Below are 19504 nucleotides of genomic sequence, written 5' to 3'. Positions count from 1 at the left end.
TATTTCCAACTGCATTGGAGTAGGCTAATTGTACCGAGTGGCATAAAATGGAAATACTCAAGTAAGGTACAAGTACCTCAAGATTGTAGTTAAGTACAGTACTTGCATAATTGTACTTATAGATACTCTCCATTGCTGGTGTGTATCACCCTAAGCATCTACCAATGAGATCCAGACCTGGACAGCAGGAATAAATCAAATACCACAGGTATTCAGGGAAGATAGAACAGGTCCCTGGTAATCAAGGGCAACTTAGGGCCACAGTTTTGCAACATCACTGCAAATGCCATTACAACATGCTTGCTCAAAATGTATTTATTAACTTGAGGTATATTACCTTGTGAAAATTAATCTGGCCATAAGTGCAGGATGGATAATATAATACAGTAGGACAAGTAAAGTGTCAGTGTGTTATGACAGCCATGATTTATTCTATGAGGAGACACATTCAGATACAGAGAAAATAAAGAAAACATCATAAACAAACAAAGCATTGATCAAAACTGCAGCAGAAAAAACATATCAATCAAAATAAAACAAGGCAGAAATGATTCCTTTATAAATATTACAAGCAAGCATTTCCTAGTACTCTCCTGTGTCTACCTTGCAGTTACTCAACAGACATTGATATAATTTGTCGCAGCAAATGGAAACTGTTGCTGCAATGACTACAATTTCTTTGCACCCAGTGAACAGAATACTCCATTTCAGGTCAACCATGGGTCCCCAAAGCGGTGTCCCTCCTCAGGGGCCTCTCCACCTTCACGGTACTGGGGTCACATTCCAGCATCTCTCTGATCCAATCATCATCCAGCGCTCCCTCTATGAACTCCTCTAGACTGATGATGGCTACAGACATAACAAGGACAGGCAGTGATTAGAGACAAAGAGCAGAGGACAGACTCTATTAATATCATCTGGTTCTGTTCCTTCCTAAATCAATGCCAGCAAGATTTCTTATCAGTGAGCAGGAGTTCAATATGTTTTAATGCTTGTTAACCATTGTGTTATTAAAATGTACAAATATATATAAATATACTTTTCAATTACTTTTTTCAAAATTAAATTTTACGTAAAGGCTTATGTTCAGCATTTAGAGCAAATGCATCCTCCATTATATAACCCAGTTACTAGGAAAAGCCCAAACCTGTCCTCCTCACCATACCCCTGACATGTGTCTAACTATCGAGTAGACGGTCAAACCTCGGCACAAGAAATATACACCGCAATATTTTGTGCCCATTACACATACTGTGGTTGGATGCATTACCTCAGCTTTAGGTATGTGCTTGCTTCATCCCTCAGACTCTCTGACTGAATAATCATCTTAAAGACTTGTCCTAACTGGTAAAATAAATGTTCTTCAGGTTTGAATCACAGCAAAACCTCATTTGAAGGTTTTCAGAGTTGAAATAAAGTATTTAAGATGATAATAACTTTTTTAAAACCTGTCTATCATTTTTCATTCAGATGTTCCTTTTTATTTCTTTATCTGAATCGTTATGGTTCCACATAGTCTTGAAAATAACACAGCAGATTGGAAAAAAAATCCCCTTATTGAATGTTTTTGCCACATGGATCCCGATAGTCCTATAAAATAGTCATTAAGTACATGAGGTTGATTCACTGAGGGGAAAAAGACGCACTTAAATGCCCTGTATTGGAAGATTGTGCCACCCATTGTTTCATGCTGAAATAACACTACACCATGATTTCAAGCAGAAAGGGAAAATCATTTCCTCACCATTATTGTCTTTATCTAATCTCACAAATATCCTGTTGGTACATTCTTCAGCTGTGAGTGGGTTTGGTTTGGTCAAAGCAGCGGCTACACTCATCTTATAAACCGCCTGTGAACAAAGGGAAACACACACCAGTTCAACTGAAAGATGCAGCAACTGTGGCATCATCTTATGATATGCTTGAAATGTGCGACCTGACACGCACACACACACACACACACACACACACCTGCATGATCTCCAGCATTTCCTCCTTTGTAATGGCACCATCTCGGTCTTTGTCATAGAGCTTGAATGACCAGTGCAGCTTCTCCACAGCCGAACCTTCAATAAGCATGCTGATGGCCATGACATACTCCCTGAAATCAACCACCCCATCCTAAAGAGGAAAAAAACTTTGTTTATGGTATTAAAAAATATATATTTTCATCATTGTTTATTCTATTTAGATATTATGGTGTTTATTACTACTTTCCCGTTAATGCTGTAGGAAAATTCCTGCCTCCAGACTCATCTATAGTGTGTGTAGTGTCATTCAGTGCTTTTCTTACTCCATTAGTGTCCAGTGTGCGGAATATCTGCTCTGCATACTCAGCTGACTCACTGCCCACTGTTCCGTTGCAGAAATGCCTTTGAAACTCATGAAGAGTGATCAGACCACTTGGACATTCATTAATAAACTTTCTATGAAGAAGAAGAAAATATTTGAGAAAAAATGAAAGAACTGTCTCAGTTGAAATATACATAAAAACACGGAGGCCGTTTGGATAAAGAGTCAGGTTTGTAGCAGGAGAAATGTGTCCTTTAAATTGAGAATTAAGAGAATTAAGGTCAACCCATCCCGGACCTGTGGAGATTACCTGAGTTTGAAAGCTTGTTTATACCTTGGAATGTGAGTGCTATGATAATTAGGCCAAATGATTTTGAACCAATTTACTACAGCATGGCAACATGAAGCTAATCAGTAGTGTGTAGTCTTGGAAATAAAGTAGGGATAAAGACATGATTCCTAAAGGTTATAGAAGTGCTCACATGGCAAAATGAAATGGAGTAAAGAGGTCAAATGAGAAAGAAATCTAATAATCAAAAAGCTCAAGGAGATTCTCTGTAGATGTGTCTGGAATATAGATAAAGGTATTCTACATGAGAATAAAACATGTTTCCACTCCCTCTCCCCTGACATTTACTCAAACAGGCCTTTTCTACTTCAATACAGATAGCATACAGAATTACTTAAGTTTCTCTGTAGAAATTTCAAAAGGTAAATAAAATCTTACCTGAACCATTCGTACAGCTCCGTAACATAAGACTCTCCCCTCCTGCAAGGCAGGGTAGCAGCTTGGCCCATTCTGTTAAGAGGGAGCAACAACTCTGCATTCACTGCTGACTTTATATACTCAACAAATCCCAGCTTATGCCAGGCTTTCTTAATTGCACCAACCACTACTTTATCACATTTGACAAATTACTCAAAGCTAATCTCCTTGGAGGGGGGAACAATAAGGAAGGTTGTAAGGGTGCAGGAGAAGGCAAATGTAATTACTCAAAAAAGAAGGCTACTGCTTCTCAATGTGCCTCTGTAAGGACAGAAAACTGCAGAATGAAAAGTGGTAAGAGTTTGATGAAAAGTTTTGAATTCAGTGTGGCTGTTCACAAAATGTTTTTCCAGTATTTTCCATTTGATCCAAAAACAGATATTTGAAAATATGCTCAGAGTTCCTGTTGAGGGTTTAGTAAACTAATATTTATTAACAACACGACAACCTGGGAAGACAGCCCAGACATGTTGAAAGTAGCAGCAATAATGCAATTAACAAATACAGTAAGTGCTTCCTCTGCGGCCCACAAATCAAACAAGAATGAACTTATAAAGTGGCAGGAAGTGGTACAATGGAGGCAGTAACAAACTCCCAACTGCCCGATATAAGCCCAAAGGTTAAGGTCCTTCCTCCTGCGCAGCGACAGTTGGCTGTGTCCGTCTTAACTTCCCAAGTCTAATGACGCGACAGATTTCAAAAACAAACAATAACAATAAATGATACAAGAACAGCATGCAACTAGACATATAAAGGGGCATGAAATCAAAACATAATGTTCCCTATCTTACAAAGTGTACGGTTTTATTCCGAATGGAAGCAGAAGAAAAATGTTACCTCTTTGCAAGGTTTATCACTCAGTCACTACCAAACAAGCTGAAGTGAGAGCAATGTTTAAGCTTTCTGGGCAAATTACAGCTACAATAGTGCAATGATTGAACAAGAGGAATGGGGGAAAAAAAAAAAAATACAAAATTGACTTTTTGCCTTTAAAAAAGGACCAGCGTGTGTCTATGGCACGACTCCATAGTTCTGGCTGTTTGGTTAGGTAGTGAGTGCCAAAGCCAACATGTACAGCTCCTGTTTCATCTGTGAACAAGCTTCCACTTCATTCATGATGTGCACAGTATGCCATGTTGCATCAAGTTAATCCAAAGATAACATTTTAGCCCTGCTTTCAGTCTGCAAAGGCGCCAGGTGGGAGGCGATCTCCAAAAGCAACACAGGTTTATTGTGTGTCCTAGCAGAAATGTCCAAAGGCACTTCGGACACAGGCAGGAGGGTCCTCGTGAGTTCAGCTGCTCCATCCACCGGCTCCTCGTAATTCAAGCATTAGAGAGAAAAGACAGTATTCTTCATGATTCACAACCACCGTTTCTATCCTCGAAACTAGCGTTCTTATTGGAAAATCCTTAACAGATGACTATAAATTGTGGCCCACGTTACCAATATGAACAATTGCATGGCATAAAAGTTACACAGTTCCATATATTGACTATGTGGACAGTAATACAACTGCTATGTTTTTGACCGAGTTGTTTATGTACTTGATATTCTTTAAGTGTCTTGAAAAAAAAAAAAAAAAAAAGACTGCCTTTCATTGCACATTCAGTGTTCAACACTCCGGCAAAAGAAATGCAATTTGATAAATGTAACATTTACAACAGTCTGTAGGGCTCGTTCATCTCTTAATTTTCTTTACTTCATAATTTGTAGACTCACATGTTGAGAAATATTTCAGTTCTTGATAACTTGAAATAGGGGATGTATAACTGGATATATTTTAGTCATTCAAATTTTTACCTTTCATCAATCCATAAGGCCATGTCACTGCCACACATACATCACATACACTACCATAGAAGTCATCACATAATGGCTATCAGTGTTGTAAAATCTAAGATGTGCAATTATAAAGGAGGGGCAAAACAGAACTCTAGATGAGGTAAATGGAAAAAGGATCCAAACAACTTGTGACTTATTCTCACCAAAAGTCTTATTTCATTTGGAGTTTTTTTTTTTTTTGAGTCATGCATGATACGGGAGTGACAATTACATGGAGAGAGAGAGACATAGCTTGAAGTTTAGGATTTATGGAATGATAGCTCTGCATAGAATAATCCCTTAAAAAAATGTATGCAGGTGCATGACAATGCTGTGTGCCTCTGACAGGCACATAAAACATGAACATGTCTTTTGAAAGACTGTCAGTGCATAAAGGTACATGGAAAACAAAAAAAAAACAGCTAAAGCTATGGCTTACCTGCAAGATTATAAAGCAGACAATGAGTGACAAATCAGATGTACATGTGAACAAGTTCAGACTCATTACACCACATACCAATATACAGTATGTAGGAAAGTATTTTTTAAAACTTAAACTGGCAGACAAATACTGCTACACGTACTAAGAACTGTGTCATCGTATGTTTTACATGGGGCGGATTTGCTTCCATCGCTCCCTGAGTTTATCACTTCTAACATGAGACTCAACCTCAAACATGTATTAATAAAATGTCACAGATGTGAAATGGGTTTGCTGTTCAGCCGTTGCTACCAAACTTCCATTTCAGCACCTCTAAAGTGCTGTTTCACTTTGCATTAAGTAGTACTGTAGTGCTCATAAATCTATAGGAGTTCATGAAGGGTCAATCACCAAAACTGACCGCTCTCTTTATTTATGAGGGTGGATACTTTCTGCCAGGAAATGGTAAATGTGTAGAACTAGTGTAAATAAAATCCAGGGCAGTCATAGATGTATATACTATGTATATACAAATGTAGATATATATACTAAAAATTAATTAAAATATTCTTCCTATGCAAACTATCCCTTTAAGACAGATATGGCCTGAAGACATGGTGTTTGCAATCATACCAAATGTACACATATACAGTATGTTCAAGTCAGTGTACAAGAGAGGAGGTTACTGGACCGTTTCAATGGAAAATGTTCAGATACTGACAAGTTAAGAGAAAATCTCTGAGTGACACATTATAAAGTGACTCTCAAAGTTAGAGGTTATGGAAGTGTGGTCTTCCGTGGTACACTGCCTACCTACGGTTTGGATCCTGAGGGGTCACAGAGATGGGCCTGGTTGTCATGGTGTCTTCCTTTAACCATACAGTACCTAATCAAATTACATCTTTTTTTTTTTTTTTTTTAAAAACATGAAATCGATTCAGTGCAATTTCTTTCTTTTTTTTTGCTTCGTCACTCCGAACCTTTGTTCAAATGTCAGTGAGGAGAGAAATACAAGCAGGAAACCCGAGCCGCCACGACGCAAGCCCTTCCACTGTCATTTGTGTTCATATGTTCTTCAACCTTGTAAGAGCCTCTTCAGTTAAACAGAGGATGACAGTAGATGTGAAGAAAGCAGTGAGGAACAGCGTTTCAGGGCAGGCAGACCGCTGTAAGGCTTTAGAGGCAAATCCTCCTTTTGAAGAGGGAAAGCAGTTGTCCCTTATCGTCATCGATCCCGCTCCTGTTAGAGCAGCCACCCGAAGACTACACAGCTTATGTGGAAAAAGGTAACTAATAAATTAAAAAAAGTCTTTAAAAAACAGAATGCTCTTGGAGTAAGCATTCGAGAAGTTCTTGTCACCAAAAAACTGATGGTCCAACAACTGTGCCACAGCGTCACACTGTAAGACCAGATTCTATAAAGACCAGTGCATCTCTTCAAAGTCCACAGCCTCGCCCAAGTTTGTGTCCGTCTCCAGGAGGCTCATGATCACTGCCATGGCTGCTTCATCGTTGCTGAGACTACTAAGGCCTGGTCCAACCACACTGTCCAAATCCAGCTGGGAATTCTCCCCTGAGGTGAGATGAGGTGACAGAAGGGAAAAAACACCCAAGATGATAGAGTTAAAAGAGGAGATAGTTAAATATTATCCTACATACAGTTTATAAATAAGCTATTCAACAGGATGAGAAAGAGTACCCATGAGTGTTTCTCCTCCTGAGAATGTAGCTCCCTGGGGCTCATCCTCTGAGCTGGACTTTCCTGGCATCTCCATGTCTGTTGCCTCTCCATTTGGCACCTACAGACCAAAAGAGAAGAAGATTATAGACCCAGCAGCAACATGACAGGGGTTTAGTCAAGAAAGAAAAAAAAAAAAAAAAAAAAAAAAGAGGAAAGACTCAAATCTATGCTCATTAAATTATGCCTTCCAATGTTTGGACGAACTTCACCATAATTTCCAAGTACATACAGCTGTGATTGCTTCACATTATGGTTGGTCTACCTCTAAAAATCTTTTCGCAGAGATGTTTAAACAAAGGAGGCAGAGAAACATGTAAAACCACACTGAGCCTGTAGAGTCAAAATGCTAGTTTGGAACATATTTCTTTGTCAACATCTTCTGCATGGTTTCGTTAAGACAAAACAAAAACAACAACACACACATTTTATTACAGATAATCACAAAAGGCAGCTGTAATCATCACCTAACTGGATGATCAGTTCAAATATAAATATCAAATATTTACTCCCCATTCATCTACTGCAAAACTAAATCTTTTACAGATTAAATTCACATTTATTCATTCATTAAGCCATAAGTATTTTTACTGCATTTGGCCAAATATTGGGACAAAAGAAGTTGTGTTATGTTATGTTCCCATAATATTAAAAGCGTATTTATTGTAATTTCAACTTGAAGCAGTAAGTTGTTGATTGAACAACTTTGTAAACGAGTGATGAACTTCATGTGAAGTAGGTAAAGAGTATACTCTACAGTAGGCTTACTTCTCGTGGAAATTACTCACTTGTATGCATATATAGTATTTTTTAAAACTTAATATGCACAGCAGCTTCATAAATTACAGTGAGCCATTTTGGACTGGACTAGTCTGCAAAGTTTCATGTAGTTCTGTGAATGGGAAGGAATTTGTTTGAATTGTGGGCTGTGCCACCTCATTAATGACTGGGACAGACACAACAATAAAAATATGAATGTATAGAAACTTACATTGTTGCTCATTTGATTGTGAGTTTGTGGAGACTTATCCTGTGGCAAACTGAACGGGCTGACGTTACCACTGGAAGGTGATGAGTTCATCCTAAAGCAGCACAGACACAGATGAATTATTGTCTACAGTATCTCATAAGCATTAGTTGCAGTTGTAGAATTCTACAACTATCTATAACTATCTATCACTGGACATGCTCTGTTGTTGTGAGGCCACACCTGTTGAAATCCAGGAGCTCATTGGCAATCTGGGTCCCTATGCTTCCAGCATAAATCATAGTTCCAGGTGTGTTGGAGATGCCTGGTATAATCGGAAGGGACTTCTTGCCATCTTCTAACAAAAACAAAAAGTTGAACGTGACAGAACAGACCAGGAGACATGTACATGTCACAGTGTGTTATGACTACACAACCAGTATCTTTGAGCATCATTGTACATTAAAGATCTCAATGACACATTTCCATTAATTATTTTCATATTCTATTTAAACTAACCTTCAGAAGTCTTGGAATTGCTCAGCTGTTCAGACTTGTTTCCCGACCTGTTTCGACTGTGATCATGTCTTGTCATTGGATGAGAGAACAGATGAAGCATCCATTAGTATAAATCTATCTCAGCTACAAAGATATTAATTTAATGCACAACCAGACTGAAGAATATACTCACGATATGACTGTATTAGTTGACACTATGTATTCTACTTCTTTGGTCCAGGGATTTACAAAACTAAACCACTGACTTTGCAGAGTGACGAAAGAGCCATATTTTGTTTTGAACTTATAACAGTTTGTCTCAATTTTCTCTTTACTCCGCAGCACTACGGAGAAAAAACAGTGAGAAGACGAATCAAAGGACTAAACAGGGAAAACAGAGCATCAGTATCACCTGCTTAAGGCAGAGGACGCAACAAGCACAGGACCAGCAGATATAAAATATGAAGAAACCATCCGGATTCTGCAACAGTCATCTACTTAACAATAGATCAAAATGGAGTGAAATTTATTATATGATTTACCAGTACTTCAACAGCAGCTATATTGTAAATTAGAATTTAATCTGAACTGGCCTCCACTAATTGTAGAATCATTTTAGCAGACAATGAAAAATCCTAACACGATATCCAAGATAATTAGATGAAAGACAAATGCAATTTACCTTTTCGATGTCTATCTGCTAAATGCGGTAAGTCGTCTTGATGGAAGTACTCATAGCATGATGTCCCAAGCAACTCTTGGGGAAGATAACCAAGAATGGTTGTCGCTCTGCAGATGAAATGAATAAATACACAAGTGTATCATGTTAGTATGAATTACATATAAACATGTACTATATTATTTAAAATATGGCATGAACTTGATTTGTGAAGCTTTGGTTTCACTTTGACATCCACAGTTTCTGTTGATCAGTGTCAAAGACGTTAGAAATGTCAATGGAGATATCTATATGTCAACGATTCTACGATGTGTCAACAAAGCCATGCACCAAGCAAATACAATATACAAACACAACTGAAATACAATTCTACCTTTGATCCACAAAGGTGAATTTGCCATCCATGGCATAGCGTGTGATGAACTCTGTTGGTTTAACTCGGACTTCTCCGTTAACCTGGGGAGATGAGTGAGAGTGGATGCGTCCCACCGCCACCAGGCAGCTGAAGTGGGAGCTGTCCTGCTTGTCCGCCTCGCCCTCCCCGTCTGCTCCCAACTGACTGGTTGGCCAGCTGCGCATGTAGCCTGTACAGTGGACTGTGCAGTACTTCTGCGACTCTGTAGGCGCACATGCAGAAACAAATCACAACTCAAATATGACATATACAGAAAACACACATATATAAGTTGGTTACTTTACATCAAAACTGGGTACCTGATAAAACTTATATCAGCTGTTATACATTAAACCAAATGAAAAACCCTGACTGTACAAAAGTGACCTGCTGTGTAATCCTCCGTGTACTCTCCCTACCTTTCTTTTTGGAGGTGCTGGCCTGGAACTCCTTCTCCTCCACTTTGACAGAAACTTTGTTGTACTTCATGCGGCAGAAGAAAGAGCGCCGTGCGCCTGAACACAGCCGAGCTGCACCGACTGGGAGGTCAGCCTGGACCTGCAGACCGGCTGGGGACATGACAGTAGTGTTAATATGCTCTCACTCGCGCAAGTGCGCGCACACACACCGCACACACACCACACACACCAAACTGCTTTACTTTTAGCATCTATTAGTCGTTCACGAGGGTATAATTCAGAAGCTGACAGCTGCTCCTTCACTTTTCCCATGTCCTTGGGGTGTATGTAATCAAACAGGCTCTGTCCGATCAGCTCCGTCTGTAGGAAGAAAAAACAGCTCATCAAACCGACCTAAACATGGTTCCGATGCTGATAAAAAGAAATGTCAAAACCATTCTGCATCTAAAGCAATTCTTGCTTACAATTAACAAATTTAACATAGTACACTGATTGTGGACTGTTGACCCCGGAGCACACCAGATACCAAGTGGAGGAGAGGTTCAGATTTTAGTAAGAATGAGGAAGATGGCAATTTCTCACAGCTTTGTATGTCCATTTACTCCGGTTGTCAAAAATATCCGATTGGAAGTTTACATGCACCAACATCCTCATTTTCATCATCAGAGCAGTCGCGTGCGTCGACTGAGGATTCATTTCCAGCCAGCATTTCAATTGTAATTTGACAATTTTTGGAAAAGCCCAATAGATCTTCATGAGTGAACCATCAGGATCACTTGTATATCATTTTGAAAATGAACCACGAACTAAGGGAACCAACTAGGTTTGACATTCATCCTAACATGACTTCACACAGGCACATTTATGTGCTTAAACGACACAATGCAAATATTATAATCAATTTGGTATTTCTAAAGTGTACTGTAATGAAATGTGTGCACATGAGGCCAAACGTGTCACTACAGACCCCTGCAGGGCAACGCAACCCATCTGGTGTGTCCGGGGTTTTCTCATGAAAAAAAGATTCTGCAGATACAGTAACAAATGTAAAAGTGTTACCCGACTATAATTTAATATCTTCGTGACGGACTCTGAGACAAAAACTATTTTCCCACGATCACAGCCCACTACAAACAGGAACCCATCTGCAGCCTGCACAACAAAGAAACATGGGGGAGAATAGGGGGGGAGCCAATGTGATGACATGGTCAAGACAAAAGTAAGAGGCCACTGAGTAAATAGTTTTATTTTATATGTCTATCTTATTGTATTTAATAGTTTTTCAAATGAAATAGAAGCATTTTAATCAATTATAATACTACACTACTTGAAATTCAATGCATGTTAAGAATTATGAAGATAACATTGTACATACTAACAGTAGAAAAACACAAAGCCAAAAAAAGATAATTTGGGTGTTGTATGTTTTGTATGTTTCTGATGAATGGAGCTTACAGCAAAGCTGGGACACTGCCACCAGCAGAGGTTTGTAACCTGATCAGTAGCTTTTGAATGAAATGTTTAAGATGTCCTCATGTGACAGCATGACAGCTTACAAGCTTATCTTTGCATTAAGATGACCTAGCAGATGCCTGAAATAATTATCTTAAAAATAAAAAAGTATTCCATTACAGTGACTGTTCTCAGACAGTGTGCACATATCAGCTCCCATAGTCAAAGGTATATTTACCTTGAGGACAAGGTGTTTCAGCTCCTCATTAGGAAGGAATGACGGCTTATAATTAGCTTCAGAAAATGAACTTGCTGAACCTGAAAATATAGACAGCCAGTTCAATGTCAGATTAATACATTACAATTATTAAATGGAGTAAAAGGATCATTCTTTTTTTTTTTTTTTTTATTAAAACCTAGATCTTATTTTCAGAGTTTTAAGCCATCAATCTTATCTGTAATAATAAGGTAAATTTACTGTTGAAATAGGAGCATCGCTAAAAACCATCACTACCAAATTTTATGTGTGCTCACTTTCAGTTTCACCTCCAAATAAAGTGGCCTAGATAATGCCTAAACTGTTGGCTTGTTTACAACCTGTGAGATTGTCTGACTGTTCATTTCTTGCCAGATGGACTTTGTAGCAGTTTTCTTGTTTCCAAATCTCAGCAATTGCTATAGTTATTATTATATGGAGAGTATAATGTTTTATAGCTGATAAACTGATGGCTAAAACTACAAAAAGAAAACCTAAGTTCTCAGAAACTTGAATCATGTTTATTAATGGAATGCATCAGTGATGACAATGTCAGGCTAAAATATTTTTTAACACTGCTGGCCATCGATTGACTTGGTACCTTTGAGAGATTTGAGGTGCTGCACAGCCATTCTGAGCACAGTGAGCTTGTCCAGCTTTCGAGACATGGGGTTACAAGTCGGAATCATGGCTGATAGTTTGTCTATGAGGTTGTTCATTTTGTCCCGTCTCCTCTTCTCAATTTGGCTGTGTGGCTCCCTGAGGAGACACGAAATAAGAAATCATTTCAAGCGTTCAAAGGTGTTTCCTGTTTTGAATTTATAGAACATTGAACATTGTGAAATGTGGCATATTCTAAACTTGCATATGTTAAGACCGGCGATAACATCACGGGAACCTAGAAATGTTTTATAAATATGATGGTGTCAAACGAGCTACCTGATGCATTTCATTTTGACATGTTGGTCCTCTCCATCTGACCTGTAGCAAAGAAAAACCTATTTGAGAAGTATACATTCCAAGCAACAATATGCAAATGCACAATAGCACAAAATCAACTGAAGCAATTATCGATTAACAAACATAGTTGCCGATTAATTTTCAGTCGATCAACTAATCAATTACTCAACTAATTGTTCCAGCTCTACACACAGTACCTGTTTTGGTCGTCTTCCATATCTGCATCAGGGATGGAAGCAGATTTTGTATCCCTAGGAAGAAAGATAATGACTGTCAATAACACAATAAAACAATTTGGGTCAGTGGATTTATGAGATTTCTTTAAAGCCAAATTCAATAAATCACATTCATACTCACTGGTTGTCTATGCTGCCCTTGCGCTTCCGGGGCATCTCCATACTTAAGGACATGCCAGCAGCTGAGGATGGGGTCATCAGGCTGGACAGAGAGAGAGAGCTGCTTTGGTTTTCATCAACCAGCACATCCTCTGAAACACACAAAACATAAATCAGCTGCAGGTGGTCATAAGGGGTTGAGACCTGATTTCAGTTTGCAAACATATCATATATGTTCCCACGCACTACTGCATTTCAGACTACAAGTCTGTCAGATTTCACTTTCTCAGAAGTAAGTGAAAGAATCAATTGAATTCTCATGCCATGGGTTTGCCAAAACATGATCACAATGTTCTTATTAGGAGATCATAAATAGCCTTAATGGGGCATTAACTCACGGACTGTATCTGTCATACCACTCCTGTCAGTCTCATATCAGTCCTCATAATAGACTGTGTAGAATAGTGTTAGTAAACAGGCAACAGAGCACTCCTTTTCAGGCTGTGGAAATCCGAAATGGTGAAGGTGCCCAACAAATCCATCAGCCTTAAGTGTGGGAAATAGCAGCAGCTAAAAGTAAAAATGCCAATCACAACCTCCCCCATAACTTTACTCAAACCCATGATCAGCCTCATAACTGGTTGTTCTGGTGTAGCTGCTTTAGTTTGGCTTGAGGGAATCTCTGCTTCTGTGCATGAGTTGCAAGTGTCTCTGCACAGAGGCTATGCCAGCACAGCATCGTTATTTCAGGGATTTAAGGTCTAATACATTTCGGCATATGTTAATTCCACATTCAATTAAACAACAAGCAAAAAAAATACATTTTCATTATCAACTACTGTATTGATTTCAAAAGAATGAAATATTCTCATCACAATTTCCCTTGACCCAAGGTGACATGTTCAAATTGCTTGTTTTGTCAAACCAACAGTGTAACAGTGTATTGATATTACTGCGATATATCACAGAGAATAGTACGAGTATGAGTGCTGACATGACATCCAAGATCTAGGACAGAGATGTTTTCACATTTTGTCTGGGAATGTGTGAAAATATCAAAAGTGTATATTGTGTGTATGAGTGCTTTCAAATCTCCTTGTTATATCTCTTGTTAGATATCCATGACATCTATTTTTAACTCTGCTCCACAGACCCTGTAACCCAAACAGCTGTTCGAAAGATCAGTAACAACCTGATTTTTAATCCTACTACCCCTGTAACATTTTGTTGGATTACAGGGCTACAGAGAAGGGAGCTAGATTACTGGACATTACACCAAACAAACATCTCTCTGCCAACTCCCTTACATGTGTTCATTAACTTGCTCATTCACTCAATTCTGAATGAGCACATGAGTACATCCTACTCACATTATCACAGAATAATAGCACCACAAGAATGATGGGTGTCTAATTAATTTCAGGTTTAAAAGTTATATTCTTAACAACAACAACAACAGCCACAGGACTAGAGACACAGACTGGGGCATGATCTCCCCTGTGCCACCTTACTTCACATTCATGAAGTTAATCATACACACAAGTGGCATCTGCCCAGCAAATCCACTCCATTTATGCTACTATCACGCACAGTAAACTATCTGCACCAAGGAGGTTACATTTACCCCCGTGTCTATTTATTGGTTGGTTTGTTTGTCAGCAGGATTACGCACTTTTTAGATCTTGGACTTTAGTCATTGGACGTCTGGACATCTTAAGCTATCAGAAAAAACAATTTGATAACAGCGATTTGACAGTGTTAATGGAGCCTTTACCTTTGACAGAAACCATTAGTACAGTGAGACATTTTGTCAAGTAGCTAAGCCATCTCCATACTTACTACAAATATGAAACACTAATGTAATGAAAACTACATTGGAAGTATGTTATTTGCCAAAATGTGTTATATAACTCATCTAAAAGCATTTTAAGCACAGTCACTTGTTCAAATTGATTCCAGTTTTAATAGATAATCACAGAAGATAAAAAAATACAACCAGTCTTTTGCATGCACATCTCAGGAGTCTATTATTGTAACATAATAAATCTTTTATATTATGAATTCATGCAGTAACTAATATTAACGATCTTGTTGTTTGACCTACATTTCATGGTGCAAAACCACTGAGACTACACAAGTGACAAAAGGCATTGTATTATCATTGGAACACACTGTTGACTTTTTAAAACAATATCTTGATATATCTCATTATTAACCTAATACTTCTGTCCAAAATATGCTTAAAATAGCAATGGTTGACATACATTTACCATAAACATTTTAAAGAGATCTCTTGAAAACCATAAGCCCATAGTTTTGTTAAGTTTGAACCCTGTGGTAGATGAGTCTGATGTTTCCTCATGTCTGTACGATAAATGATCTTCAAATGTTTTTGACTCAATGTGACTGGAAGGACAGACACATGTTGAAATCACAAATATGTCTTCCTGTGTAGTCTATCATAATTACGGTTGAATACAAAACCCTGATTACAAGTCTTGCGCCTATTTCGCTGGGTGAATTGAAGTCGGTCTGAAACTAATTGGTTTTGGGGGGAAAGATCTCCTAAGTATATTTTTGACATCCAGGGTGGAAAATGAAATTGGCACAGCTAACTTACAATAATGCCTGCTTCGTCCGAGCCAACATTAAACAAACGGTTGAGCTGGTTCAGCCGCTGGGTCGAACGACCGTACAGCTAGTTAGGCCTAAACAGCAGCTAACATTAAAGCTTGTTTTCCACAACGTGACACCAGTTCTTTCACAAGCCATGGACTATGAAACCCATCAACGATATCCAGAGTGAGAAATTACCATGGTATGTAAAACCATCTCTGACAGAATCGACGGTTTTGAGACAGTCGCCCCGGTAAACAGGCCATGCTACCGTTGCTAAGCTAACATTTGTGTGGTTTAGTCACTGAGGTTAACATTAGCCAATAGACGCTACACATAATACAGACAATTTACATTTAATAACGTTACCACTCATGACAAACCTAAATAAAGCAATTTTCTGCACAACATGCTGGCGATATGACAATCAATGTCGTGCAGGGTTACATAAACGCCGTAAATGGCGAGTTTGCTCTACTGATCTACTGACCTAGTTTTGAAAAAGCGCAAAGTTGCGACCAATTGGCGAAAAACAGCTGAAAATACACCGCTGCACTTCTTTCTTTTGTGGCACATCTCAACCTCGCACAGACACTGGGTCACTCCGTGTGAACATTTAAACTAGTGAGAAGCTTTTGTGGTGTTTCATTTACCTGCCGGTTCGCCTCCTCCCGCTCTGTCACCGCCACCAGCCGATGCATTCCTGGCCGACATGGCTGGAGCCGGGGCCGGTGCGCTGGGGCCCAGGACTCCAATGCATGGATGAGGCAGTCAACTACTACGAGATATTGCTGTGTTTACAGGAGAGGATGTGAGACAGCCGCAAGCAATATGTTATACTGTTTCTTCTCAGATGAAGAAAACCAGAGGGAGACGGCGCAGAAAGAAGCTCAACGACAGCAGTGTGCACACAGAGTGGGACAGTGTGGAGAAGTGGGGGTAACACGGAAGGCAGGACGCAATCTCCTCCTGCCGGTTCACCGGAGTCACCGCTGCAGCTTCACCGCTCCTGTGCTCCCTTCAGGTCTGTCGGAAAATATCCCCTCTGTCTAAATGGCTGATAAAACCTATATTCCTATCAGGTCAAACAACTTAAAAGGGGTTGATTCTGCAGGATTTGATATTATCTGGAAGATGAAATCCATCTAAATCAAGAAATCCTTTATGGTCAAACGTAAAAAATGAAAAGAAAATGAACGAAAAGAAAAATCCATAAATGGAAATTAAAGGTATGGGAGGTAAGAGCGCTTGAGTTGGTCTTCAAGAGCCACTAGGCTATAAAAACTACATTGAACTTCCCAGGGAGAGCTCCATACAGTGCATAGTAATGTTACTGAAGCTCTAAGAGGAGACTCTGGTTATGGAGTCTGCTGAAGTTGTTCAGCTGAGGCCAGCAGTGCTTCCGTTAGTCTTGCAGATCGTGTGCCTGAGAAAACAAGATATCTGCTGTGGTGTTGCTCAATGGAGCTGCCTTGGCCCACTATTATTCTCACTGTACATGCTACCACTTTGTGACAGCATCAGAGAGCACAATGTATTTTTCCATAGTTACGTGGATGATGTACACTGTACATCATTGCTGAACCAAATGATGCTGCAGCTATAAACTCCATTACTACCTGTCTTCTAGCAATAGATAAATTGATGAGCAATAACTTCTTAAAGTTAAATGAGGACAAAACAGAAATCCTCCTAGTCAGCCCCAAAACAAAAAGAGAAATGTTGTTCAATAACCTGGGGAAACTGACTCCGTGGATTAAATCTGAGGTTACAAATCTTGGCGTTATCTTGGATTCAGATCTAAGCTTCAATCTTTTTTTTCAAGCCGATTTCATTACTATAATGCACTTCTCACTGGGCTCCCCTGAAAAAAAAAACACTGAGAGACTTCAGCTCATTCAAAACTCTGCAGCTCGGCTATTAACCAGAACCAAGAGAAGAGAGCACATTAGTCCAGCTGCTCTGCACTGGCTTTCTGTCACATTTCGAATTGATTTCAAGGTCCTCCTCCTTATATACAAAGGCCTTAATGGGCAAGAACCAAGCTACATTGCTAAATTACGGATTAGGTATTGAGGTCATCTACTGCTGCTTTATTGAGGGTTCCCAGCAACAGCTATAGGAAAATTGGGGATGCAGCCTTTGTCAGTTACAGCCCAAAGCTGTGGAACACACTACCCATAGATATCAGAGAGGCCAGCTCACTAAGTATTTTTAAAAGAAAGCTCAAAACTTATTTCTTCACTTTAGCCTTTAACTAGCTTTGTTCTCTTTGCTCAACATTTATGCACCACTCAGTACTTCTTTTAAATGTCTTCCTATTTAATGATTTATTTTTTATTCATTATTTTATCTCATTGTACATTAATGTTTTTAATGTTTTCATTTTAGATCAATGCTTTTAACAATGTTTTATGTTCATTTTATGCCTTTTCTTTTCATGCTAAGCACTTGGTACATTTTCTTTGTTGTGAAGCACTCTGGGCTACATTTGTTGTATGAAAGGTGCTATACAAATAAAGTTTATCATTTTCATTATTATTATTATTAATAATAATAATATCCGTGAGCATCCAGTAGAGGAGGCTCAACAAGACAACAGTGATAGGGTATTACAGAGGTTGGCTGACCTGGAACACCTGAGAAAGAAAATGCAGAGAACAAAAATCTATTGGCAGAGAATAAATAACTACTTGACTCTGACTCACAAAAACAGGCGGAGAATGAAAAATATATTTTTTTTAAATTGTATTTAGATAGATAGATAGATAGATAGATACATAGATAGATAGATAGATAGATAGATAGATAGATAGATAGATAGATAGATAGATAGATGGATTAGTAATAATAATAATGGTGACCGTTTTGAAGTGTTATACAGCTTGATGGCAGTGGGTACAAAGGATCTCCTGAATAGATAGATAGATAGATAGATAGATAGATAGATAGATAGATAGATAGATAGATAGATAGATAGATTAGTAATAATAATGGTGACCGTTTTGAGCTGTTATAGATAGATTGATTTAAATGATGATTTTAAATGGTGTGTTTGGGTGTTGGTATTTGTTTGAGTAGCCTTTGTTGCTTAGAAGGGATGGTGTCCTTGTTGGAATTGGCAATAGGGCTCTAGAAGCTGGTAGACACACTCACAGCATCTAGGGTTTGAACTGCAGAGGGAGATCAATTGGCTGCCCAGGGAAGCCGCAGGAATAAGCACACAAACTGTGGCAATCCCTATAGAAAAACTTGCATTCAGTACCCATTTAGCACAACTGCGCCACTGAGGTTCTCTAACGGAAGTCTCCAGCTGTTGAGGTTCTGCAACAAGAGTCTCCAGCTGTTGAGGTTCTCTAACAGGAGTCTCCATCTGTGAAGGCTCTCTAACAGGAGTCTCCAGCTGTTGAGGTTCTGCAACAGGAGTCTCCAGATGCTGAGCTTCTCGAACAGGAATCTCCAGCTGTTGAGGTTCTCTAACAGGAGTCTCCATCTGTGAAGGCTCTCTAACAGGAGTCTCCAGCTGTTGAGGTTCTGCAACAGGAGTCTCCAGATGCTGAGCTTCTCGAACAGGAATCTCCAGCTGTTGAGGTTCTCTAACAGGAGTCTCCATCTGTGAAGGTTCTCTAACAGGAGTCTCCAGCTGTTGAGTCTCTGCAGCAGGAGTCTCTAGCTGTTGAGGTTCTGCAGCAAGCGTCTCCAGCTGTTGAGGTTCTCTAACAGGAGTATCCAGCTGTTGAGGTTCTGCAGCAGGTGTCGCCTGTAGGCTCTCATCTCTCTGCTCCTCAGGCATTTCCAGTTTTTCTGTAATGTCAACAAAAACCAGTGATTCCTCTCTGAAATTCTTTATTCCAGCCAGTATTTCCTCCTCCTGCCTTTTCTCTAGC

The 19504-nt window shown here is 39.1% G+C and overlaps 2 protein-coding genes across 4 annotated transcripts; both read right to left on the bottom strand.

Moving 5' to 3' along the window:
- Positions 1 to 377: 377 nt before the first annotated feature.
- Positions 378 to 3193, bottom strand: si:ch211-245j22.3 (uncharacterized protein LOC563798 homolog). Its single transcript, XM_056386846.1, has 5 exons — positions 3020 to 3193; positions 2294 to 2426; positions 1972 to 2121; positions 1745 to 1850; positions 378 to 849 (listed from the first exon to the last, which is right to left on the bottom strand). The coding sequence occupies exons 1-5, from the start codon at positions 3088 to 3090 to the stop codon at positions 713 to 715; spliced, it is 597 nt and encodes a 198-aa protein (XP_056242821.1). The 5' UTR covers positions 3091 to 3193; the 3' UTR covers positions 378 to 712.
- Positions 3194 to 3464: 271 nt separating this feature from the next.
- Positions 3465 to 16535, bottom strand: bmal2 (basic helix-loop-helix ARNT like 2). Of its 3 annotated transcripts, none has more exons than XM_056386843.1 (17): positions 16271 to 16535; positions 13024 to 13153; positions 12864 to 12917; positions 12646 to 12687; positions 12308 to 12465; positions 11689 to 11768; positions 11058 to 11150; positions 10241 to 10358; positions 9999 to 10148; positions 9559 to 9802; positions 9189 to 9295; positions 8700 to 8850; positions 8528 to 8595; positions 8252 to 8363; positions 8033 to 8123; positions 7003 to 7102; positions 3465 to 6876 (listed from the first exon to the last, which is right to left on the bottom strand). In XM_056386843.1, exons 1-17 carry the CDS (start codon positions 16329 to 16331, stop codon positions 6719 to 6721), a joined length of 1917 nt encoding a protein of 638 aa, XP_056242818.1. In that variant the 5' UTR covers positions 16332 to 16535; the 3' UTR covers positions 3465 to 6718. The 3 variants fall into 3 exon arrangements, with proteins under 3 accessions (XP_056242818.1, XP_056242817.1, XP_056242819.1); XM_056386842.1 differs by having other exon boundaries at positions 8252 to 8366; positions 16271 to 16533; XM_056386844.1 differs by lacking the exon at positions 11058 to 11150 and having other exon boundaries at positions 8252 to 8366; positions 16271 to 16534.
- Positions 16536 to 19504: the final 2969 nt, after the last annotated feature.

Source organism: Seriola aureovittata, chromosome 10 (genome assembly GCF_021018895.1).
Source record: "Seriola aureovittata isolate HTS-2021-v1 ecotype China chromosome 10, ASM2101889v1, whole genome shotgun sequence".
NCBI classification, from domain to species: Eukaryota; Metazoa; Chordata; class Actinopteri; order Carangiformes; family Carangidae; genus Seriola; species Seriola aureovittata.
This window is presented reverse-complemented; position numbering and strand designations above follow the sequence as displayed.